General features: G+C 34.3%; 1 protein-coding gene across 3 annotated transcripts; it reads right to left on the bottom strand.

Annotated features, from left to right (window-relative positions):
• Positions 1-2,851: 2,851 nt before the first annotated feature.
• Positions 2,852-26,948, bottom strand: KLRK1 (killer cell lectin like receptor K1). 3 transcript variants are annotated; one of them, XM_077871083.1, is made up of 9 exons: positions 26,748-26,948; positions 22,501-22,624; positions 21,427-21,488; positions 20,054-20,161; positions 14,751-14,846; positions 14,252-14,332; positions 13,705-13,856; positions 12,376-12,479; positions 2,852-3,217 (listed from the first exon to the last, which is right to left on the bottom strand). In XM_077871083.1, exons 3-9 carry the CDS (start codon positions 21,464-21,466, stop codon positions 3,100-3,102), a joined length of 699 nt encoding a protein of 232 aa, XP_077727209.1. In that variant the 5' UTR covers positions 21,467-21,488; positions 22,501-22,624; positions 26,748-26,948; the 3' UTR covers positions 2,852-3,099. The 3 variants fall into 3 exon arrangements, with proteins under 3 accessions (XP_077727209.1, XP_077727211.1, XP_077727210.1); XM_077871085.1 differs by having other exon boundaries at positions 14,252-14,287; positions 26,748-26,938; XM_077871084.1 differs by lacking the exons at positions 22,501-22,624; positions 26,748-26,948 and adding an exon at positions 22,661-22,739.
• Positions 26,949-27,203: the final 255 nt, after the last annotated feature.

The following is a 27,203-nucleotide window of genomic DNA, read 5'->3' as shown; positions in this document are numbered from 1 at the left end:
TTAAAGCTCTTGTTTCTTTGGAGATGTTGTGCTTAGAAGACCTATCGAGTATAGAAAGAGCTAGATTGAAGTCACCAAGTATAAGTGTATTATTATCTAAGTATTTCTTCACTTTGGTTAATAATTGATTGATATATTTGGCAGCTCCCACATTCGGAGCATATATATTGAGGATTGTTAAGTCCTCTTGTTGAATAGATCCTTTAAGTATGATATAGTGTCCCTCTTCATCTCTCACTACAGTCTTCGGGGTAAATTTTAGTTTATCTGATATAAGGATGGCTACCCCTGCTTTCTTTTGAGGACCATTCGAATGGTAAATGGTTCTCCAACCCTTTATTTTCAGGCTGTAGGTGTCCTTCTGTCTAAAATGAGTCTCTTGTAGATAGCAAATAGATGGGTCCTGCTTTTTTATCCAGTCTGAAACCCTGCCCCTTTTGATGGGGTCATTAAGCCCGTTCACATTCAGAGTTACTATTGAGCGATATGAATTTAGTGTCATTATGATAACTATTCAGTCCTTGTTTCTGTGGACTGTTCCACTGAACTTGTTCTTAAAGGGGAATTTTAAGAGTCCCCCTTAAAATTTCTTGCAGAGCTGGTTTGGAGGTCACATATTCTTTTAGTTGCTGCCTGTCTTGGAAGCTCTTTATCTCTCCTTCCATTTTGAATGAGAGCCTTGCTGGATAAAGGATTCTTGGTTGCATGTTCTTCTCATTTAGGACCCTGAATATATCCTGCCAGCCCTCTCTGGCCTGCCAGGTCTCTGTGGAGAGGTCTGCTGTTACCCTAATACTCCTCCCCATAAAAGTCAGGGATTTCTTGTCTCTTGCTGCTTTAAGGATCTTCTCCTTATCTTTGGAATTTGCAAGCTTCACTATTAAATGTCGAGGTGTTGAACGGTTTTTATTGATTTTAGGGGGGGATCTCTCTATTTCCCGGATCTGAATGCCTGTTTCCCTTCCCAGGTTAGGAAAGTTTTCAGCTAGAATTTGTTCAAATACATATTCTGGCCCTCTGTCCCTTTCGGCGCCCTCGGGAACCCCAATTAAACGTAGGTTTTTCTTTCTCAGGCTGTCGTTTATTTCCCTTAATCTATCTTCATGGTCTTTTAATTGTTTGTCTCTTTTTTCCTCAGTTTCCCTCTTTGCTATCAACTTGTCTTCTATGTCACTCACTCGTTCTTCCACCTCGTTAACCCTGGTCGTTAGGACTTCTAGTTTGGATTGCATCTCATTCAATTGATTTTTAATTTCTGCCTGATTAGCTCTAAATTCTGCAGTCATGAAGTCTCTTGAGTCCTTTATGCTTTTTTCTAGAGCCACCAGTAGCTGTATAATAGTGCTTCTGAATTGGCTTTCTGACATTGAATTGTAATCCAGATTTTGTAACTCTGTGGGAGAGAGGACTGTTTCTGATTCTTTTGAGGTGAGGTTTTCCTTCTAGTCATTTTGCTCAGTGCAGAGTGGCCAAAAGCAAGTTGTATTGGGAAAAGGAGAAAAAGAGAGGAGAGAAAGAAGGAAAGAAAAGAGAAAGAGAAAAAAAGGAAAAAAAAATGAAAAAAAAGAAGAAAAAGAGAAAGAAAAGGAAAGAAGGGAGAAAAAAGGGGGGTGGGGGAAGGAAACAAATCAAAAGGCAAAACAAAACAAAACAAAAAAAGAACCACGGGGGAGTATCTTCTGATTCTGTGTACTTTAAGTCCCTTGGCTTCCCCTGGAAGTTGTCAGTCAGTCTAGCTGGTCTTCTGGGGGAGGGGCCTGCTGTGCTGCTTTTCAGGTGTTAGCAGTTGGGGGACCTGCTGTGCCCCTTCCTGGTGCGGCTCAGTGGGGGTTGTTTACCCCGTGAGGCCCCAGGAGCAACAGCCCTAGTGGCGGGGCCAGCTCTGGAAACCTGGATTCAGCCCCTGCAGGAACTCCGGAGCTCTCCGTCTGCAGGGCTGGAGGCTCCGGGGCGGGCCCGCTGATCTGCTCAGCTGGGGGCAGGAGCGTCCTCGCTGTCCTGGGCCCTCCCGGCCTCTGCCTGTCCCGGGGGGAGGCTGGATCCTGGGCTGTGTCCCGGCGCCCTGTGCTCCGGGGCCTGCGCTGTTGGATTCGCGCTCCCGGGCTCGCAGCCCCCTCCGCACGGAGCCTCTTCCTCTGCCCGACCCCCTCCGAGCTGCTCCGGGTCCCGCCGTGCGCGCTGCAGCCCTTAGGGAGCTCGGCGCACTCTCCTGGGCTCGCAGTTGCTCTGTTACTGTCCCCGGGAGCCCGAGGGCATCCCCACCCTCCTGGGTCCTGCTCCACCTCCCTGCGAGCCCCTTTCCGCCCTGGAAGGTTGGTGCAGCTCCTGCTCCTCCGGGACGGGGCTCTCCTGTCCTGGGGACACTCGCCCCGGCCTCAGCCCGGCTCCTCGCGGGGCCCCTCCCCCTTGGAGGCCTTTTGTTTCTTTATTTCTTTTTCCCCGTCTTCCTACCTTGATAGAAGCGCGAACTCTTCTCACTGTAGCATTCCAGGTGTTCTCTCTTTAATTCTCAGGCCGAATTGATAGATTTTTCAGGATAATTTGAAGGTTTTCTAGGTAATTTGGTGGAGACAGGTGATTGGGAGACCCTACTCTTCCGCCGTCTTGCCCCTCCCTAACCCTGGATTTCATCAACAGTTTATTAAATATAAAAATGAATCTGTTCATTACAAGAAATTTTACAAAAATTAAACAAAACATTCTTATAGAAGATGAATTATTTAATTATTGACCTTTATTTCCCTGCAAGGTTATTTTTGTGTCACATTATAGATGGAAAAATAATTCAATAACTATTGGCAGACTTTTCTTCTGGAAGTTTTCTTCACAGAGGAGGTTCAGAGAATGGCACTTTTTTTTTAAAGATTTTATTTTATTGTATTTTTTTGAGAGAAATTAGAATGAGGGAGAGAGCATGAGCAGGGGTCGGACAGAGGGAGAAGGAGACTTCTAGCTGAGCAGGAAGCCCCATCGGCTTGATTCCAAGACCTGGGATCACAACCTGAACTGAAGGCAGACGCTTAACCAACTGAGCCACTCAGGCACCCCAAAAATGGCTTCTGTTTTTTGAATCCTTTATATTTTATAAGTCATAAGCTTTTACACAATCCTCTGCATGCAGATGTATGTGTTTGGAGTTAGACAGTTTTCAGTGTAACCTTTAAAACTTGATCCATAAACTGCACAGGTTCCATTCTGCATTTCAACCATTGTTAGTCTAGATTAGAGAGAAAGATATGTTATATTTGTGACTTTGTTAATATATAAATATAAAAATGCAATAAAATTTATTTAAATATAGGTTTTGAAATAATATCATCTCAGGAGGTTTTAAGACCATGCCTTGTCTTTCTTTGTTAAAAGATATGCAAAATATAGCCAACTCAGTTATAAAAGCTAAAGTTTCATTCTTTTTATTTTTCTTTTTCTTTTTTATTGGAGTTCAATTTCCCAACTTATAGCATAACACCTAGGGCTCATCCCATCAAGTGCACCCCTCAGTGCAAAAGTTTCATTCTATTATAAATTGTATGTCACTATTTTTTCCTACATTGTAAATTAGTTTCAGAAGTCTGGAATCTTTTGATATATGTACCTGGATGAAAAGAAAGTTTTAAAATGGTTTTTTTAAGTGAATAGATTAGAAATGAATTTAAAATTCAATTTAGAAACCAGAAAATGTCATGTTTTATGCAAAAATAAACAATCTCCTTTGATATATGCAACTTTACTTTGTAAGCAAATAAAAATTGTAAAATTCTCTTATAAATTACGTGTGTGTGTATACACACACACATACATAATGTGTGTGTGTGTGTGTGTGTGTGTAGGCATTCCATGTAGAAATAGTTATATATGTATATATATTTTGCCTCGGAAGCTGGTGATTTGTCTTCTGCCAGGAACAGGTGTGAAAATGAAGGTCAAGGAAACAGTGAGGATGCATCAATGTGAATTTAAACAATAACATAAAGAAAGATCATTGTCAGATAGTATGTATTCAGGAGGGCAAGAGAAGAAACTCAGTCCATATAGAAAACACTAGCTAACATAGGGAAAAATTAAGAAATTTTTATTAACTGCTCTTGGTTGCTTTCAGACTATGCACACTAGAGCCTTATTTTTATATTTATTTATTTTAATTTTTTATTGGATTTCAATTTGCCAACATATAGCATAACACCCAGTGCTCATCCCAAGTGCCCCCCTCAGTGCCCATCACCCAGTCACCCCAACCCCTCGCCCACCTCCCTTTCTACTACCCCTTGTTCATTTCCCAGAGTTAGGTGTCTCTCATGTTTTGTCACCCTCTCTCATGTTCTGTCTCCTTTTCTGATATTTCCCACTCATTTTCTCTCTTTTCCCCTTTATTCCCTTTCACTATTTTTTATATTCCCCAAATGAATGAGACCATATAATGTTTGTCCTTCTCTGATTGACTTATTTCACTCTGCATAATACCCTCCAGTTCCATCCATGACGAAGTAAATGGTGGGTATTTGTCATTTCTAATGGCTGAGTAATATTCCATTGTATACATAAACCACATCTTCTTTATGCATTCTTCTTTTGATGGACTGCTTGGTTTTACCCCAAAGATACAGATGCAGTGAAGTGCTGGAACACCTGCACCCCAATGTTTATAGAGCCTTATTTTTAAATCTCACTTTGTTTTTGTATCTTTCAGTTTCTGCGTGTTTTCCCATGCCATTTGTATCACGTCTGCTAGAGCGCTAATTACCCTGGATTGTACTTATTTGCTTATAATCATATATTTGACCGAAGCGTGAAGTCCTTGAAGGATCTGTATCCTATTCATCTCTATCATTATCTCTGCATAGTTCCTGGAAATTGAGTAACACTTTTACAAACATTTATCACATGCATAAACTGAAACTTATTTTGCTAGCTGTTTTGCTTTTGCTTCTAAAACAAAAATTTATACTTGCAGCGTGGAAAATATTAAGATAAGGTGATACAAATTTTATTAGTGTTTCTACAGAATAAACTGGTTTTTATTAAAAATAAAATTTTAAGCCATACAGAAATAAAGTTATTCCAGGTCAATTCTAAGGTATACTGGGGCCTCCAGATTCCAAATATATAATGAGGTAGGGTAGGTAGTCCCTGTGACAATAAACATAAGGGGAGGTTTGAAAGAAACAGATGATGGTAAAGGGTTATGCATCGATCCCTGCCAATTAATCATTAGAGAAGCAAAGTAAACTTCAGAATTAGTGAGGAGAGATTTTTTTAAGATTATTTATTTTAAAGAGAGAGAGAAAGTGGTGGAGGGGAAGGGAGAAAATCTTCAAGCAGACTCTTTTCTAAGTGCAGAGCACAATGTGGGGCTTAATCTCAGGACCCATGAGATCATGACCTAAGTTGAAACCAAGAGTCTCTGCCCAACTGACTGAGTCACTCGGTCCTTTGAGAAGAGATTTTTTATTAGTCATTTAATGATAATTCTGGCTATAGAGTAAGAAAGACATTTATTTGAATTCCTAACACAACTATTACTCATTTTATAACTTAGGTGAATTATTATACACTTTAAGACTCTGTTTCTTACCAGCAAAATTAGGTTAAAAATGACCCCTATTACATGGTTTTTAAGAGTCCTCAATGAGAAGATATACATAGAGTACTTAAAACTGTGTATGACAGAAAGAAAGCACCTAATTAACCCAACATTAGCACTAATATGTTGTGATGTTTTTATTACGTAGCACAGAATTAAAGGTTCAAATAAGTAAAATATACTTGAAATAAGGAATTACAAACTTTTATAGTCTAGACAATTTCTGTTTCCTCTTTGCTATTATGAGACGAAGGGCAGCAAAGGTGACAAGCCACTTGGGTTTTATTCCTGAACTTTGTGCTAAAATGTTGAAATTATTAAGTGATGTAGTGAAAAGTAAGGTGTTCTAAGTGTTATAAACAACCTTTTAAGAGAGCTTCCTTAGCTATTAGATATCCTACTCCAAAGGAGTAAGGCTATATTCATAAGCTTTATGAGCATTAGGATATTGTCACTTGGTTCTGCTGTACATAGTTGAGCTGTATAATCAAGTGGTTAAAAGAGCAGGCTATAGAAACAGAATACATAGTATATCTGGGAGTCCAGAAAAACCAAGACAGTTGAAGTTCACAGGCCACAGTACTTGATATGAGAGAGTTGAACAAATAAAGAAAACTGAGGATATGCAGAACATCTCACTTGAGTATACAGCAGAGTATTGATTAATGTACATAAGAAAAGTACCCAAGAACAAAGAAGAAATTACCTAGTGCTTGCACATAGTCTAGAATCATGCCCATTTTCACCAGCCATATGGTAAAAATTCATATTTCAAAAGACTTTGGGTAGATTACTTAGAAGTGTCTTGCTTCAGTAATAGAGGATAATTAATTGTCGACTGAGCATCCTTTTTTTTAAAAAAAGATTTTATTTATTTGAGAGAGAGAAAATATGAGTGGCAGAGAGGGGTAGAGGGAGAGGGAGAAGCAGACTCTCTGTTGAGCAGGGAGCCTGAAGCAGGGCTCAATCCCAGGACCCTGGGATCATGACCTGAGCTGAAGGCAGACACTTAACTGACTGAGCCACTCAGGTGCCTCTAGACTGAACATCCTAATAATGCTTAAAAGCAAGGCCAAAACAGATCAAGTTGTTTCTAAGTAACTTATTTGTGTCTAAGAAAAAACAAACAAACTCATGTTTTATAAATAAAAAATACATAGCAACAAAAAGATGAAATTCACAGTCTATGAAACTTAATAGGAAAATACATGTTAAGCAAAAAAACAAAATAGTATGACCATAATAAGAAAAAAATTCATCAAAACTGACCCAGAACTAACACAGATGTTAGAATGAACAGACAAGGACATTATGTCAGCTATCATGGCTGAATTCTGGATATTCAAAAAAGTGAAAGAAATACATAGAAGATTAAAAAATCAGCCAAATCAAACTTCCAAAATGAAAAGGTCAATGTCTGAGATAAACTATAACTTGAGAGGGTAGTGGACATTAGACATTGTAGGAGAAAAGATAAACAAATTTGAATTCAGGATGACAGAGTATATCCAAAATGAAACACAAAGAAAAACATAGAGTTAACTTCATCCCGATTTCAGTTTGCTTAGTGTACCTGTAATTGTAGTGTTTCTGAGGGGGAGGAAAGAGAAATGAAGGAGGAGAGATATTTGAAGAAATAATGGTAGTAAATTTTCTAATTTTTCTTGAAAATTACAAACTCATAGATCCAGGAGTCTCAACAAAATGCAAGCATAAGAAATACGAAAAACAAACAAACAAACAAACAAACAAACAAACAAAAACTGGGACACCTGGGTGGCTCAGTGGTTGAGTGTCTGCCTTCCGCCCAGGGCATGATCCTGGAGTCCCAGGATTTAGTCCCACGTTGGGCTCCTTGCATGGAGCCTGCTTCTCCCTCTGCCTGTGTCTCTGCCTCTTTCTCTCTCTGTGTCTCTCATGAATAAATAAATAAATCTTTAAAAAAATACTAATCCAAGGCATTTTATAAACAAATCAAATCCAGTTATAAAGAAAAGTTATTACAGTAGCCAGAAGTAGAGAAAAATATGTATTACAGAGTAGCTAAATGGATTAAAAATGAGATACATCAATATGCTGCAAGCAAGAGACTTACTTTACTCTAAGGACACATATAAGCCAAAAGTGAATGATTGGAGAGTGATATTCCATGCAAATGATAACCAAAAGATAACAGGGGTGACTACAGATACATCAGACCAAATAAACTTTATGTCAAAATCATTTATATAAGATAAGAAGATCACTATATTGTAGTAAAGGGGTCAGTTAAATCAGGAGGATAAAACAATTTTAAGTATATATTCACCCAATGTTGGAGCACATAAATATATAAAGCACATATTAACAGAATTGAAAGGAGAAATAGATAGCAATATAATAACATAGGAGATTTCAATATCATACTTTCAACATTGAAGAGATCATGGGAAAACTAATAAGGAAACAGTAAATCTGAATAATACAATAGACCAAATGAACCTAACAGACATATTCAGAACATTCAGTCCAACAGAAGCAGATTACCCATTCCAGGATAGATTATATGTTGACCCCAAACAAGCCTTAACAAATTTAAGTTTAAAAATCATATCTAGAATCTTTTCTGACCACAATAGTAAGAAACTAGAAATCAATAACAAGAGAAAAACAGAGGGGCAGCCCAGGTGGCTCAGTGGTTTAGAGCTGCCTTCAGCCCAGAGTGCGATCCTGGAGACTCAGGATCGAGTCCCACATTGGGCTCCTTGCATGGAGCCTGCTTCTTCCTCTGCCTGTGCCTCTGCCTCTCTCTCTCTCTCTCTTTGTGTCTCTCATGAATAAATAAATAAAATCTTAAAAAAAGAGAGAGAAACAGAAAATTTCACAAATACATGGCAATTAAGCAACATGCTCCTGAACAACCAATGATTCAAGGATAAATAAAAAATCAAAAAGGGCATCAAAAAGTGTCTTGAGATGAAAAAATGAAAACAGAACATGCCAAAACCTATGGGATACAGGAAATCAGTTCTAAGAGCAAATTTTATAGGTATAAATGCCTACATGGAGAGAAAAGATCTTAAATGAGCAACCTGATGTATGTAATATATATTATCTAATAATATATATCTAATAATATATTATCTAGTAATATATCTAGTATACTATCTTGACCATAGTTAGCAATACTATATTATATACTTGAAAGTTGCTAAGAGAGTAAATCTTAGATGTTTTCACACACACACACATACACACACACAAATTGTGGTCACCTGAAGGTGATAAATATATTAACTAACCTTTATGTGATAATCATTGCACAATACATATGTGTATCAAATCATCAAATTGTACATCTTAAACTTACATAATGTTATATGTTAATTATATATCAAGAGAGTTAGAAAAAATAGCACAAAGTTTAGTAAGGGAGAAAGGGAATTATACCATTGGAAGAATTCTATCATATACATAAGTGATATAATACTGGTTAGTAAATAAGTCAGTCAGAGAAAGACAAATACCATATGATTTCACTTGTATGTGGAATTTAAGAAACAAGAGAGTTGAATATAGGGGAAGGGAAGGAAAATAAGATAAAAACAAAGAGGGAGATAAACCATAAGAGACTCTTAATTCTAGGGAACAAATGGGGTGGCTAGAGGATGGGGAGATGGGATAACTGGGGATGGGCATTAAGGAGGGTATGTGATGTAGTGAGCACTGGGTATTATATGCAACTGAACAACCCCTGAAGTTAACAATACACTATAAGTCAACTAAGTTGAATTTATTTATTTATTTATTTATTTATTTATTTATTTATTTATTTATATTTTATTTATATATTTACTTATTCATGAGAGACACAGGAAAGAGCGAGAGAGGCAGAGACATAGGCAGAGGGAGAAGCAGGCCTCATGCAAGGAGCCGGACATGGGACTGGATCCTTAAACTCCAGGATCACGCCCCCAGCGGAAGGCAGGTGCTAAACCGCTGAGCCACCCAGGGATCCCAACTAAGTTGAATTTAAAATTTTTTTTAAAGATATATTCAATAAGCTACAGAGCAAGCTGAAACAAAAACAAATAGCACTAGCTAAAAGCTAAGAAAAGAGATAACATGTTAGTATAACTTAAAATGTATTTATTTATTTATTTATTTATTTATTTATTTATTTATTTATTTATGATAGTCACACAGAGAGAGAGAGAGGCAGAGACACAGGCAGAGGGAGAAGCAGGCTCCATGCACCGAGAGCCCGACGTGGGATTCAATCCCGGGTCTCCAGGATCGCGCCCTGGGCCAAAGGCAGGCGCTAAACCGCTGTGCCACCCAGGGATCCCTAAAATGTTTTTAAAAGATTGAGAAAGAAAGCAGGAATATACAGCAAATTGTATGACTAAAAACAAATAGCAAGATGAAGGCATATTAATCATGTAAATAATTACAGAAAGTAAATGTCTTAAGCTTCCCAATAAAAGGGCAGATTAGATGAAAAAAATGACTCCAATTGTATTCTGTCTATAAGAGGTTTACTTTTTATTTTAAAGATTTTTATTTGTTTGAGAGACAGAGCGCGCGCGAGAGAGAATGCACGCACAGGTGCTGGGAGGGGCAGAGAGTGAAGCAGGCTCTCCGATGAGCAGGGGCCCAAATGGGGCTTGATCCCAGGAGTCTGAGATGACTTAAACTGAAGGGAGACACTTAACAGACTGAGCCACCCAGGCACCCCAAGAGGTTTACTTTTAATATAAATGCACACACAGGTTAAAAATAAAGGAATGTAAAATAAAGACCACATTAACACTAATCAAAGAGAACCTGGAATGGCTATATTTATAATTGATAAAATAGAATTTCATAGCACAAAATGTCATTATGGAAAAAGAGCTCATTACATAATGATAAGAGTCATAACTCATTAAGAGTATGTAACAATCCAGTAACTTATCAATAGAAATTCAGAATATATTAGGAAAAGATTGTTTGAAATGCAAGTAGAATGCATAAATCTATAATTATAGTCCAAAATTTCAATACCTGTCTCAGTAATTGATAGAAAAAGTAGAAAATTAGAAAGGTTATAGAGGGCTTGAGCAACACTCTCAACCAATTTGACTTAACTGAAATTATAGGCCACTCTACACAAGAAGGGAGTAATATATCTTCTGTTCAAGTGCAGATAGAACATTTCTAAAGATAGGCCATAGTTTTGTCTTTAAAACCAATCTCAATAAGTTTAAGTAGATTCAAGTCATACAAAGAATGTTCTTTGATAAAATGGGACTAAATTAGAACTCAGTAAAAGAAAAATATCTGGAAAATTCCCAAATGTTGGAAACTAACACACTTCTGAATAATCCATGAATCAAAGAAGAATGCAAAGGGGGAATTTAGAAGCTATTTTGAACTGAGTGAAAATGAAAACACAATATCTCAAACCATGTGAGGCTATTGCTAAATTATTTCACATATTAGTAGCCAGACTGCTTCTATTAGAAAAAAATAAAATCAAAAGATCAGTTTTCACTGAAGAAACTATGGTTTCTTTTTTAGGGGTGAGGCAAATGGGAGTCCTTTAATACAGCTGAAGGTCGAATGAGGAGCCTATGTGAGTGAATGCTGAAAGAAATACAGTGGAAGTGGGAGCAGAAACTAATGAAATAAAAGATTGAAAAATAAATGGTAAATAAGCACAAAAAGGATGTTCATCATTGTTTTTCATTAGGGAAGTGCAAGTTACATTCACGATGAGATACTACACACCCATTAGAATGGCTAAACTGTAAGGGATTGATTGTAGCAAGTGTAGACCAGGATGTAGAGCAACTAGAACTTTCACACACTGCCAGAGAGTGTGTAAAATGGCATAGTCACTTTGGATAATAGTTTGGCAGTTCTTAGAAAGTCAAACATACCTATTATATTACCCAACCATCCCACTCCTAGGTGTTTATATAAGAGAAAAGAAAGCATATGTTTATGTAAAGAGTTGTATACGAATATCCATAGCAAGTAGCTTTATTGTTAATAGTCAACAACTGGAAAGTACTCACATATTCATCAACAGATGAAAGGATAAACAAGTTGAGCTACACTTATAAATGGAATATTTCTTAGGAATAAAATAAATTATTTTTTATACATGCTATGAGGTGACTGAATCTCAAAATGATTATACTGAGTGAAAAAACCAGACATAAGAACAGAACATACAACAGAACTTCATTTATTTTAAATTCCATAAAATGCAAATTAATCTACAGTGGGAGAAAGTGGTTAGTTGCCCGGGGACAGGAAGAGGTAGGTATAAAGGGGTAGGGAGGAGAAATTATTGCAAGGGTGCAAGGAGAAAGTTTTGCAAGTGATAAATATGTTAATTATTTTGATGTTATTAATGGTTTTGTGGATGTATACATTTCTCAAAAATTTTCAAATTGTACACTTTAAATATGTACAGTTTATTGAATGTAATTATACCTCAACAATTCAGATGATAACTTCAAGAAAGAATATGATACCTAGCCTCTCTGCTTAGTCTCCTTATCTGTAAAATGGGCATAGTCATAGGATTAGATGTACTTTGCACAGTACTTGGCACATAGTAAACAATTAATATCAGTCATTATTATTGGTATTGGCTGCTCTGCTTCACAATCTCCTAAACTTAGGTCTTTAGAGTATTTTGCTGAATCTATTAGAATATGGAAACATCCTGGCATTGCATGAAGTAACATATGATAATTGAATGACCATAGGGATAGCTTAGGGACAAATTCACAAATAGACACCTATTATTACAGACTTACTGATTGGGCAAGAGAATGGTGCCATCTTCCCACTGCCAGGATCCATTTGTTGGAATTTGTATTAGTCCCATCCAATGATATGATTTTACCAATTTAAAGAAATCCTGTTGGAGACCATAAATAAAATCAGTAATCAGAATTTTAATAAATACAAAGCCATAATCATTTAATCATTTTCCCCCCACATTTGGGGAAATGCATTCTGTCCTCTAGCCTATTTCTCACTTAAACACTGTACATAATACCTATAATTTCTGTGCTTTCTTATTTTTATTTATTTTTTACTTATTTTTTATTTTTTTTAAATTTTTAAATTTTTATTTTTTAATTGGAGTTCAGTTTGCCAACATATATCATATCACTCAGTGCTCATCCCATCAAGTGCCCTCCTCAGTGCCCATCACCCAGTCACCCCAACCCCCCACCCACCTCCCCTTCCACTACCCCTTGTTCGTTTCCCAGAGTTAGGAGTCTCTCATGTTCTGTCATCCTCACTGATATCTTCACTCATTTTCTCTCCTTTCTTCTTTATTCCCTTTCACTATTTTTTATATTCCCCAAATGAATGAGACCATATAATGTTTGTCCTTCTCCAACTGACTTATTTCACTCAGCATAATACCCTCCAGTTCCATCCACGTCGAAGCAAATGGTGGGTATTTGTCATTTCTAATGGCTGAGGAATATTCCATTGTGTACATATACCACAGCTTCTTCTTTTTTTTTTTATAAATTTATTTTTTATTGGTGTTCAATTTGCCAACATATAGAATAACACCCAGTGCTCATCCCATCAAGTGCTCCCCTCAGTACCCGTCACCCAGTCACCCCCACCCCTTGCCCACCTCCCCTTCCACCACCCCTAGTTCATTTCCCAGAGTTAGGAGTCTCTCATGTTCTGTCTCCCTTTCTGATATTTCCCACTCATTTTTTCTCCTTTCTCTTTTATTTTTTAATTTTAATTTTTAAAACAGATTTTACCTATTTGAAAGAGAAAGAGAGCAAGCAAGAGAAAAAGAGAAAGAGTGAATGAGCACACAAATGAGGGGAGGGAGAAGGGCAGAGACAGAGGGAGAAGCATACTCCCCCTGAGCAGGAAGCCTGATGCGGACTCAATCCCAGGACCCTGAGATCATGACCTAAGCTGAAGGCAGACACTTAACCGAGCCATCCAGGTGCCCTTGTGCTTTCTTATTTTTGATGCAGAAAGTTTTAGGGTGGATATATCTGAGTCTTAGTGCCTCTCTTATGTTTCAGACTTATATTGCAGTGAGTTGTCTCATATGTTAGGACTAAATATAGGAATGGAAATTAAAACATATACTCAACCTGGTCCTCTCTGCTGTATATCTTCAGAAGACTGGAATTTTGAGAGCTACAAGAAGCTTGGCTCTGATACCAGCTTTTACTCTCATTAAAAAATTGGTAACAGCTGTTTCTATAACATATCCAGTTTTTAGGACACGGACCACAATAACTTTCTAGAAAGAAAGAATATATTATTAATTCTGTATAAATCTGAACATTATAGCAGATTTTGTCTAGATAGGTTAAATACTTTTTTATTCCAACTCTAACATTCCAGATAAATCAATTTGATCATTTCCAATAACATATCTTTACACATTTATGTATACAGAGAGAGATGCCAAAAATAGATATCTTTTGCTCTTTGGAAGCATTCTTGTTGTTAAAAAATAAAAAAGTAAAAAAAAATTGGAATATATGGATTATGGACAAGAAGTAATCATTTTCTCATACATTCTCTTGTTTACACTATTGGATACATGCTAATACCCAATCATATAGAGATACATATAATTTTTACTTAAAAATATTAGAAAATTAAAAAAAATATTAGAAAATTTTCACATACCTTGCAAAGAAATTGGAGCTTCCTGGTTGAATAATGCTAATAAAATAATAATTAAGAGGATTGAGAGGTACAAACTTCCAGCTATAAAACAAATAAATCATGAAAATAGAAAGTACAGCATAGAGAATATAGTCAATAATGTTATAATAACATTGTATAGTGACAGATGATGAGCATTGAGTAATGTATAGAATTATGAATCACTACATTGCACACCTAAAACTAATATAACATTGTATGTAAAGGGCATTTCAATAATAAAAAAATAAAATTATTAAAAGGGCTTATAAAAATAAAATAAAATAAAATAAAAGGGCTTATGTGGTTAGTAACATAATCCTAACCAAAGTAGTTAACACATTTTTACAAGAATGGCAGAAACTTGAGAATGTGTATAATATTGCTAGTTTATGTTTCTGTGCTTCTGAATACTGATCAAAGTAATGCATTACAATTGTTAAATGGAGAATTCTCTATCCACTCCTCTACTATCACTTACAATATCTGATGATTATGGCACCGCATATCATTACCATTATGATGAAATGGATCCCCATAGCTATAGCAATGGAACAGGTTACGAAAAGTGGAGATGCTGTCCCAAGGGAAAAAAAAAAGAGTGAGAAATAATAGAAAATAAGGATTAATAAGTTCTGATATGTTCATGTTTGATATAGACATTATGAATGTTTTTTAATGGGATGAGTGATAATCAATACTTTTACCTTAATTATTTTTCTCAAAACAAGTAATATAGGTACTTGTAAATGATCTTTAAAAAAGAAAGTCTATATAGAAATGCATATTCTCTCTTAAAGTTCTCCAGTTCCCTCCTTAGAATAATTCATAGTTATAATTTTGAATTTTTTTCATGTAGATACAACAAATACAGACAGCTCCCCTAGATCCCTTTATTAAAACACATTTAAGAACCTGTGCAAAATATTCTGTGATTTTTTTCACTTAAGAAAATATCTTTTGTGATTATTCAATATCATGTCTTATAAAGTCAAAATTTTATAAATAGTTGTTTACATTGTATTTCATTGGTAGATGGATAAAATCTATTGAGAGACGTTTAATTTTTTCCAATGTGTATTTAAACCATTTTTTAGTTTTGCTATTAAGATATAACAATATGAATAACACTTTATATATACCTGTGCATATTTTTGAGCACCTCTCTAGGAGAGATCCCTGACAGAGCAACTGCTGAGTCAAGGGTATTTGCATTTAAAATTTTTGTAATGATTAAGTTAAAGAAGAAATACCAATTTATGTAGTATCAAAAATAAATGTAAAAGCCTGTTTGCTCACATCTGTTCTAAGTATTATTCACATTTTTAAATGTATCAATCTTCTAAGCAATATTTTTTATTTTATTTTTCCTTTTGTGAATAAGATTGAGATCCTTTACTATGGTGAAATAATGTATTTATTTTATTTCTCTGGAGACTTCTCTTGTCTTGAGTTTGTATTGAGTAGCTGGTTTCTTTCTTACATTTTGGGGTAAGAATGTTAGTTCATTCCTTACTATATATTTTGCAAATACACATTTCAGATATTTCTGCTTTAACATTATGAAACCTTAGAGGTGCTGAAATGAGTATTGGTTAACTTGATCAAACTTTCTATTATGGCTGATTTTCTTTTTGAGTATGAATAAATTGTCTTCTTTATTCTAAGTTTATAAAGTAAATTATGCTCATGTGTCATCATGTTATATGGATTCCTTTTTTACTTGGCCTATTTGGTATTTGTGTCTGTGTGTGTGTGTGTGTGTGTGTGTGTGTGTGTGTGTAATAAATGAGGCAGAAATTCAAAGTTATAATTTGTCCCCAAATTGGCACTAAATTTTTCTAATATTATTTACTAAATAAATCAACGTGTTCTCATTGATATGAAATAACATTTTTAGCATGTAATACATTCCTATATGTATTTTCACTTATTCCTATATTCCTTATGTACCCTAAGAACTTTAAAAAAAGAACTTTAAATATGCTTTTCAAGAAATTGCTACTTTTAAAATATGGTAATTAATCTTTCAATAGAGTCACATTAAATGCATAAATATCGGGAGATAATTTACATCTTTAAAATGTCTTTTCCCATTATACATCTTATTTTATGTTCATCAATAGAACTTCAATAGGTTTACTTCTTGAGTTTTTAATCAAAAAGTTTACTTCTGTCTTTTAAAAAAATTTTCGGTCTTATGTATATGGCATTTTTATTTCATCACATTTTTCTTGTTTTTGTAGTTAGTAAGGCAATTGATTTTTAAAAGGATTTTATTTATTCATTTGACAGAGAGAGAGAGACAGCACAAAGCAGGAGAAGTGGCAGGCAGAGGGAGAAGCAGGCTCCCCGATTAGCAGGGAGCCCTGTGCAGGGATGGATCCCAGGACCCCAGGATCATGAATTGAGCCAAAAGCAGATGTTTAATTCACTGAGCCACGCAGGCACCCTAAGCAATTGATTTTTATATTTTATTTGCAATCAAGTCCTCATATCAGATTTCCTTATTATTTGTCATATTTTTGAATGAAGCTTTTGAGGGCTTTAAAAAATATCTTAAATCACAATTTTTTTCAAATAATGTTCATTTTGCCTGTTTATTCTAATTTCATATTACTTGCTTTTTTTCCTTTTCTTGATTATTCATGTTGGTAACACCAGCAGAACAATAAATATTACACAACAGCAATGATAGTAAAAATTCTTGCCTTTTCTAACTCTAATGAAAATGCTGCTATCATTTGTCAGTAAGTATAATGATAGTTTCTGAATAAATATACATTTGAAAAACAGTATTTATATTTTAGAGGTCTTAAATATTAAGTTCTTTTTAATTAAGAACTCAATGACTTTTTATCCAAAACTTTTTCAACATTATGTATATGATAATACAATCTTTCCCCTTTGATTACTGCATACAGTACATTTCCATTCCTATAATCAACTCTTATAAAGTGATATTATTTAATAATCATTTATTTTTTAACATTTAATAAAAATTCATAGGTGGGAAGAATCTGTTGTTTTCCTTTCTGTGTGAGCTATTTCAGGCACTATTTTCAATGATATTCTGGCTTTATAAAAGACAGAATGCTTATCTTCATCAGTGCATTCTGAAACATTTCTGTGAATGGCAATCAAGTTGTTGCTTTCACACTGTTTAAGAACAAAATTCTGAAAGATATTTTATATTTCCTTTCTCTTTTGTTTCCATTTCTTTTTTTAATAATAAATTTATTTTTAATTGGTGTTCAATTTGCCAACATACAGAATAACACCCAGTGCTCATCCTGTCAAGTGCCCACCTCAGTGCCCGCCACCCAGTCACCCCCACTCCCCACCCCCCTCCCCTTCTACCACCCCTAGTTCGTTTCCCAGAGTTAGGAGTCTTCCATGTTCTGTCTCCCTTTCTGATATTTCCCATTTACTTTTTTTTTTTTATTTTTTTTTATTTTTTTATTGGTGTTCAATTTACTAACATACAGAATAACACCCAGTGCCCGTCACCCATTCACTCCCACCCCCCGCCCTCCTCCCCTTCTACCACCCCTAGTTCGTTTCCCAGAGTTAGCAGTCTTTACGTTCTGTCTCCCTTTTTGATATTTCCCACACATTTCTTCTCCCTTCCCTTATATTCCCTTTCACTATTATTTATATTCCCCAAATGAATGAGAACATATAATGTTTGTCCTTCTCCGACTGACTTACTTCACTCAGCATAATACCCTCCAGTTCCATCCACGTTGAAGCAAATGGTGGGTATTTGTCATTTCTAATAGCTGAGTAATATTCCATTGTATACATAAACCACATCTTCTTTATCCATTCATCTTTCGTTGGACACCGAGGCTCCTTCCACAGTTTGGCTATTTTGTTTCCATTTCTATTTATTCCTCCTTACAGTTAGTTGTTCAGTGCTCCCTTTGAAGCTACTGTATCACATTCAATGCAATCTCTAGCAAGACATTAACAGTATTTTTCACAGAGCTAGAACAAACAATTCTAAATTTTGTATATGACCATTAAAGATCCGAATATCCAAAGTAATCTTGGGAAAGAAAAGCAAAGCTGGAGGCATCACAATTCCAGACTTCCAATTATATTACAAAGCTGTAGTGATCAAGACAATATGGTCCTGGCACAAAAACAGACACATAGATCAATACAGTATAACAGAAAACCCAGAAATGAACCCAGAACTCTATGGTCAACTAATCTTTGACAAAGCAGAAAAAGGGTATCCAATGGAAAACGGACAGTTTCTTCAACAAATGGTGTTGGGAAAACTGGACAGCAACATGCAGAAGAATGAAACTGGACCACTTTCTTACTCCATACACAAAAATAAATTCAAAATGAATGAAAGACCTAAACGTGAGACAGGAAACCATGAAAATCCTAGAGGAGAACAGAGTCAATAACCTCTTTGACATTGGCCATAGCCACTTCTTACTAGTACATCTCCTGAGGCAAGGGAAACAAAAGCATAAACAAACTACTGGAACTTATCAAAATAAAAAGCTTCTGCATCGTGAAGGAAACAATCAACAAAAACTGAAAGGCAACCTATGGAATAAGAGAAGATATTTGCAAATGACATGTCTGATAAGGGATTAGTATTCATAGCCTATGAAGAACTTAGAAAACTCCACACCCAAATAATCCACTTTAAAAATGGGCAGAAAACATTAATAGACATTTTTCCAAAGAGATATCCACTTTTCCAAAGAGACATCTGTTGACATGTGTAAATAGATACATGAAAAATGCCCAACATCACTCATCATTGGGGAAATACAAATTGAAACTACAATGAGATATCACCCGACACCAGTCAGAATGGCTAAAATGAACAATAGAGGAAACAACAGATGTTGGCGAGGAATTGGAAAAAGGGGAACCCTCATGCATTGTTGTAGGAATGCAAACTGGTGCAGCCACTATGGAAAACAGTGTGGAGGTTCCTCAAAAAGTTAAAAATAGAACTATCCTATCATGCAGCAATTACACTACTAGGTATTTACCCAAAGGCTAAAAACATACTAATTTGAAGGGATGTGACCACTGATGTTTATAGCAGCATTATCAACAATAGCCAAATTATGAAAAGAACCCGAATGTCCATTCATCAGTCAATGGACATTTATCTTTTCATTTTATATATATTGTATACAATATATAGTGGAATAATATATACATATATATTATGAAAGAGTATTATGCCAAATGAAATCAATCAATCAGAGGAAGACAAATATCATATTTCACTCATATGTGGAATTTAAGAAACTAAACAAATGACTATAGGGGACAAAAAGAGGCAAACCAAGAAACAGACTCTAATCTATAGAGAACAAACTGATGGTTACCAGAGGGGAGGTAGTTGGGGAGATGGGTTAAATGGGTGATCAAGACTGAGGGCCCTTGTGATGAGCACTGGGTGTTGTATGTAAGTATTGAATCACTAAATTCTAAACTGAAACTAATATTACACTGTATGTTAACTAATTGGAATTTAAATAAAAACGTGAAAACAAATCAAGAAACTGCTGTCTCAATTGTCATTACTATGTTAGTGATAATCTCATTTGTATGACACGAAAAAACCCTAAACTGAACAGTTTCTGCTAATTTTATTATATATTCCGTTATTATATTAGAATTAATTTCATTTCTGCTTTCTTCATCAGGATAAAATTGAATGCTTATCACTTATCTAATCATATATTCCAAGATTCATTTCAGTATATTGAGAGAAGACAAATGAAATATTGAACTTACAGTTTTCTCCACATTTGCTGGTGATTAATGTAGGCTTTCTCTTTTGCCTTTGTGGAGAAGTACCATGTGTTACCGGTTCAGAGTTATAATTAAGGATTTCATTCATCTCTGGTGAAAAACAATTCAGGCCAATAAGAATCAGAGCCTTTCAGTCTTTTGGGTCATAATTTTTTACAATTTAACTTGTCATACTATTCATATCTTTTAAAAGTATAACATCAAGTAACTTTGTTTTATATTACTTCGTTATGATTTTTGCACTTTGTAATATGAATAAAATTATATCTATTCTCTTGAAATATCTTTAGTAAGATCTTATAAAGTAAGTTAATTCTTAATGTATAATGAAATCTATCATTAATATGGAGACAGTGTATAGTAACAAGGACAGGGGCTTAGGGAGTTAGACATGTGTTTAATTCATAGAGCGACACTTGCTAAATTAATAACTTTACAAATTATAAAAAAAAGGAAGGAAGAGAAAAGAAAAGAACAAAGGATATCAACACAGCTTATTATAAGTATTTTTTTTAAAAGTGAAGTAAATAATATGCTCTCTTCCTGAAATAACAATCATTACTAAATATGTAAAAACTTTTTATAATAAAATGTTAGTACTAATTATCTTTTATACCTAAAATTAAACTAAAATATTGTTTATACACACCATATGTAATTTAATTATCAAACATGTGAAGAGGGTAGGTATTGCTTTATGGATGAAGAAATGGAATATTATAGGTGGCCAAAATCATATTGTGTATTTAATATAATGCCAGAGATAGAAATCTACTCATGTTAAATATAGCATGTTTCATATCTCCATTTGGTAGAAAAGGGAAACTTAAGCACGTAGAAGCTGTGGATCATCCCAGATCTCAAAGCTAAAGACTGGTAAAATTATGATATTTGATTAAAATTCTTCTAACTGCAAATCCTTATACTGTCACTGTTTCAGGCTATCTTAAATTGTGAAAGATTTTACTTTAGGTGTTTAATGAAACAAAGGAGGGAAAAGCTTTCAAGTTTTGAAAAATCCATTTAAAAATATAACATGAAATGAACATAAGAATCAGAATAATTTGCTTTCTTATGGCTTGTATGCTTGTATCAAATTCTTAGTATCTTAAAATTATGCACAGACCAAATTGCACATTTATATAGAAAGTACTGGGACACCTGGGTGGCTCAATAGTTGAGCATCTGCCTTTGGCTCAGAGTGAAACCAGGTTCCCAGCATCAAATTTCGCATCAGGCTCCTTGCATGGAGCCTGCCTCTTTTCCCTCTGCCTGTGTTTCTGCCTCTCTCTCTCTGTGTGTCTCATGAAAAAATAAATAAAATATTAAAAAATATATATATAGAAAGTACTTACCCATGCTGTGATGAGCCCACCGATCTCGGACCAACTTCATTGTTTAGTTATGATTGTTTACCCTAAAGATTAATCCAAAATCTTCATTTTGAACATGATCTATATCTTCCTTAGAAAATTGACAATACAAAAATATTTCTCCCATTCATATATACAAAGGGGAAAAAATGAAAATAAGAGTTCATATAAAGCCAGGAAAATTATTTTTTTACATTTCTCTTGGTTACAAAATAATAAATAATTATTTCAAAAATACACTGGGTATTTTTAATTCACCCATATTAAATTACTTAATCAAAAATATTTTCCATCACTGACCTTGAATGACACACACATAGTTCTCCATTTATAGTTATTTTATTTTATTTGGTGACAATTTTTTTTGCAAGGCAAATTTGAGTAAGATATATGGATTTTTTAAAATGTTTTTTTCATTTTACAGTACATTTTACAGTACATATTAATTCAACTTCTGTCTATACTGTCAACATTATCATCATTTATAAGTTATCATCACCATCATTATTAGCAAAAATAATCTCATATTTATTTATATAGTAACATCTTATAATGTCCAGAAGAGCTATCAGAAAAAAAAAATGGCTAGTAAGTATACATAGTGCATAGATTAAAAAAAAAAGCTGTTTCATATTTGATCGTGGTAGTAGGAAGCAACAACATGTTTTTCATTTTGCAAATAAAGTTCTGTATCACAGAAGGTAAGTGCCCTGTACAGGAGCAGAAAACTCATTTGTGAGAATTCAAATGGAAATTCAATCCTCTAATCTCAAATGAAGATTCTTTCTTCTAGTTTTGTTTAATGACAAGACTCCATCTTACAGCAGCATCATAACTTCTTATTCTTCAGTAAGTATATCCTGCCTACTCATTATTGAATACAGTGAACAACAGTGTATATCTCAGAAGTAAGAAGCAATTCAAACACTTAAGAAGCAATTAAAATTATCTTATGGTGTAAATATTTTTGGAAACTTTCTTGAGTTTGAAACCTCAAAAATTTCTCATTTTTTTGAATAACAGTTGTTAGAAACACAAACACACACAAAAACACACCTGATCAAAGAAGGAAGGTCTTGATTCCTGTGGATAAAATTCTCCTATACAACTGAAAAATTTAGACATGTCCTAAGTTATCACTTTAGAACCAAAATTGGAGATGTACAGTCAATTCTGATTCCTGAGAAAGATATGACAAATGTTATTGTAATCTCACCTTATGAAGAAGCATAACACAAACCACAGTACTTCCACCTTATCACAGCACAGAAAATTCCACAGAGTGGTGAAAAAACTGCAAGGTATTAATGTGATTTTATGACTTAAATGATCAATTCAGTCATAAGAATTTTCCCAGAGTTTTGAGAAATGAATGGTAAGATTAGATCATCTCTTTCTGAATTAAAAATGAAAAATTGTCCTAAAATATGGTTGTAAGTACTGTGTGGGGAAAAAAAAAAGAAAAAAATGTTAACTTCTTAATCATTTTGTGCATGTGCTACTATAAATTTGAATAGAATCAATTACGCTGTATCATATAAGTTAGAGCTATACAAAGATATCTTTCAAATATATACACATACATGTAAGCATATGTATACATATAAATGCATACAAGTAATTCGACATATGTGTATACAGATGACCTTTTAATTATAATTAAGTAAATTATAAGCTGTATACAAAATAAAAGTTCTATGATGAATCATCATATGCCTATCTTAAACAATTATCCATTTGTGGTCAAAATACTTCATTTATGATATATGTCTGTCTAATACCCATCTTGCTCCTATTAAATAGGCCCTTTTCTCTACTTTCCTTGTGAATATCACTCATTATATTTCTTTCTAGTTCTCAGAACAAAAGCATCAAATCTTATGGTAGAATAGCAATATAATCAACAAATGTCTTAATGTTCTGGTTTTTTTTTTTTATCCAAAAGATACAAACATAGTGATTCCAAAGGGGCACCTAAACCCCAATGTTTATAGTAGTAACGTCCACAATAGCCAAAATAAGGAAAGAGCTGTGATGCCCATCAACAGATGAATAAAGATGTGTATATATATGTGTGTGTGTGTGTTGTGTGTATATACACACATATGTATACATATGTATATATACACATATATACATACACCATGGAATATTACTCAGCCGTCAAAAATGAAATCTTATCATTTGCAACAATGTGGCTAGATCTAGAGAGTATTATGCTAAGCAAAATAAGTCAGAGAAAGACAATTTTCATATGATTTCACTCATATGTGTAATTTAAGAAACAAAGCAGAGTATCATAGGGGAAGGGAAGAAAAATAAAATAAGATGAAATCAGAGAGGGAGACAAACCATAATAGACTCTTAACTCTAGTAAACAAACTAAGCATTTCTGGAGGGGAACTGGGTGGGAGGATGGGGCAATTGGGTGATGGGCATGAAGGAGGGCATATGATGCAATGAGCACTGGGTGTTATATGTAACTGATGAATCACTAAACTCTGCCTCTGAAACTAATAATACACTATATATTAATTAATTGATTTTAAATAGAATTTCAAAAAAGGACATAATGACTAAATGTAATATGGTATCGTGGTTGGGATAATGAAACAGAAAAAAATATATTAGGTAAAAACTAAGGAAATCTGAATACAGTATATTCTTCATTTAACAAAAATCAGTATCAGTTCATTCATTGTGACAAATGTGTCATACTAATACAAGTAGTTAATACAGGAAACGAGATGGGGTATATGGGAATTCTCTGTACTATCTTTGCAATTTTTCTGAAAGTTTAATGCTATTATAAAAGTAAAAAAAATATTTAAAAATAAGTATTGGGGCTTCTTTAGAATGTAATAATAATAAATAATAATTTTATTAGTGTAATACACATGTGAGACTTTAAAGAAAACAAAAAACACTCTGGAGGGAAACATCTAAAAAATCAGTCACTCATATTAATTCACTGAACCTGAGCTTGTGAAAAACAACTTTAATCAGTGAATCTACAATCAGTCTATTCAATCAGTAAGAGATAATGATTAGGTGATAATCTTTAGCTAATAGAACAATTAAACACTTTATATATAATATGTATGAGATAAAATTAACATTGGCAAAATTGATTCTGCAGTTTGATAAAGCTGTAAAAGTTTTTAATGAAATCAGTAGGTTATTTAAAATCTTCCCATGTGGGTAACACAAAAGGCAGATAGTTTTACAGGAGAGAAATAATAAGCTTTTGAGAGAGAGATCATTATAATTTATGCAAACTCTGCTAAATGGTATAGAAAAAAGGAACTGTTATTTCTTTCAGTAAAAGTAGAATTAATTACCTTGACCTAAATTAGATGAGAATATGTTAAGAAAGGAAAAAGTCAATCTCATTTATGAAAATTGTTGCAAAATCCTAAAACAGCACTAAACCAAATCAGTGTATAAAACTCATAGAGATAATCAAATTGAGTTTGTTTCACAATAAAATAGTAGTTTTCCTTTGAAAGAAAAATAATTAAATGTAATTTGCTATAAACAATAGATTAAAGAAATAGAACATAATTACAACCAAAGTGGAAAGCACATTTGCTATAATTCAATACTTTTTCATGATAAAAACAATCTTTGGCATATATATGAGAGGACTTACATAAACATCATTCTTAACTTGGAGATATTAATAGTCTTTTAGAAAACCACAAAAGCAAAGCAGTTACTCATCACTTCTTTTAAGTGTCATTGTGGAGATATTTCAGCACATTAAAGATGACCACAGGGAAGAGATAGAGACTGAAAAAAGTTTTTTTTTTCTGATTCTATGTTCAACTATATTATTGGAAAGGAAGACATTTCTCTGCCTTAGGGTCTTTTTAGTTGAACTTAGAATCAAATTGACACGAAACAGACTAACAGGAGGAAATCAAATTTAACAGGCATATGAGTGGGGAATCCACAGATGGGAAATCCCAAAGACTATGAGGCAGCATGAAACTTACATGAGGTAAGGAGAGGAGGAGGGCCTGTGATACAAAAGGGAGAAAGCTCATCAGCAAGAAAGTGAAAGATATTTGTTATGCAGCTAAGTTCCTTAGGGAAAGAGGAGCCTCTGTTAATAGCTCTATTCTTTTCCATTATAAATTTATGCAGTTGAGGGGGAGACATAGAGATTTTCCTGCATCTGCTGGGTTTCCATTACTGTCTTAAAAATTATTTTCAATTAGTTTTAAATAAGCTCTACGCCCAATGTGGGTCTTGAACTTAGGACCCTGAGATCAAGATTCATATGCTCCACCCACTGAGCCAGCCAATTGCCCTCCTTTTATAAATATATTTTTAATTTAAGTAAGCCCTAAGCCCCATATGAGGTTTAAACTCGTTACCCTGAGATCAAGAGTTGCAGGGGTTTTGATCACTTTAACTCAAAATAAATCTTTATGCCAATGTGGTCCATTGTAGGGCAGCCTTACCTGCCCCTACAACATAGAAAATAAAAAATAATTAAGGGACACTTAGGTGGCTCAGGGGTTGAGAGTCTGCCTTTGGCTCAGATTGTGATCCTGGGGTCCTGAGATCCAATTCCACATCAGGGTCTCCTCAGGGAGCCTGCTTCTCCCTCTGCCTATGTCTCTGCCTCTGTGACTCTCATGAATAAATAAATAAAATGTTTTAAAAAATAACTTAATAACCAGTTAGTAGAAATAGTATTAGTATAACTGATGTAGCATTAATTTGCAAAAACACTTACATTAAACATCATTAATAAATGGAAAAAAAATCTTTAAAAATATATCATTAACAATGACAATAGAAACTCAATAAGGCACTTGTGAGTAAAACCAACAGAAATAGACAAGATCTACCTGGAACTTACATAACTTATTCAGTATTTTTTGAAAACTCCAAATTTTGTTGGAACTATTGGTTCTTATAAAGATGTCAGTTAATCCTAAAATGTTTCAGTGAGCCAATTTAATTCCAATTCATATCCCAGGTTTTATTGTATAACCTACAAAATAGGATCCTAAATTGCAAAAGCCAATAGTTTTATTGCTATTGCAGAAGCAAACGTGGGAGATTATTAAGACCTTATTTAATGCTATGTTAATTAAAACAAAATGATAGATGAACATGGACAAAGCAAAATGAAAAAGAAAAAGATACAGACAAGGAAAAGTTATGTGCACAGTTGAAAAAAGTACATGAGGTAGCATTGAAGATAAAGTAGGAAATGAGATACCATTAAATAATTAGTGCTGAAAAATTGTTTATAACAATATAAAAATATGAAATTTGATATTTACCATATATGTGTATATCACATGCAGAAGAATTACGAACTTAAACACACATCCCTGGTGTGTGTATGAGAAGTAAATATATGAGAGGTGTCTGGGTGGCTCAGTTGGTTGAGTTGACTGGTTGACTCATGATTTCTTCACAGGTCATGATCTCAGAGTGGTAAGATCAAGCCCTGCATTGGGCTCTAAGCTGGCATGGAACCTCCTTAAGATTCTCTCTGTCTCTCTCCTTCTGCTTCTGCCCCTCTCTCTCCTGCTCGCGCTCTCTCTTTTTTTGAGATAGAGAGAGAGAAAGAGGGAAGTAAATATATGAGAACTGGTATCATTTCATAAGATTGGCTCACAATACATTTTATTTATATTCATTTATTCAGAATATCAGGAAAAATATAAAGATAACTTAATAAAAAATACATAAAATTTAAAGAAAAATAAAGTTTCCAAACTTAAACTCCTAAA

The sequence above is a fragment of the Canis aureus genome, chromosome 25 (genome assembly GCF_053574225.1).
Source record: "Canis aureus isolate CA01 chromosome 25, VMU_Caureus_v.1.0, whole genome shotgun sequence".
NCBI classification, from domain to species: Eukaryota; Metazoa; Chordata; class Mammalia; order Carnivora; family Canidae; genus Canis; species Canis aureus.
Note: the sequence above shows the minus strand (reverse complement) of the source record. Positions and strands in the feature narration are given on the sequence as shown.

Bases quoted from the DNA above. Each gene is read 5' to 3' on its own strand.
- KLRK1 (XM_077871083.1), bottom strand. From the start codon at position 21,466: ATGAAGTTGGTCCGAGATCGGTGGGCTCATCACAGCATGG. The intron at 14,847-20,053 runs GTAAGTTCAATA...CCCTTGGGACAG, and splicing joins CAGCAAATGTGGAGAAAACT to CATCTCCACTTTTCGTAACC. The intron at 13,857-14,251 runs GTATGTGAAAAT...CTTTCTTTCTAG, and splicing joins AGCTCCAATTTCTTTGCAAG to AAAGTTATTGTGGTCCGTGT.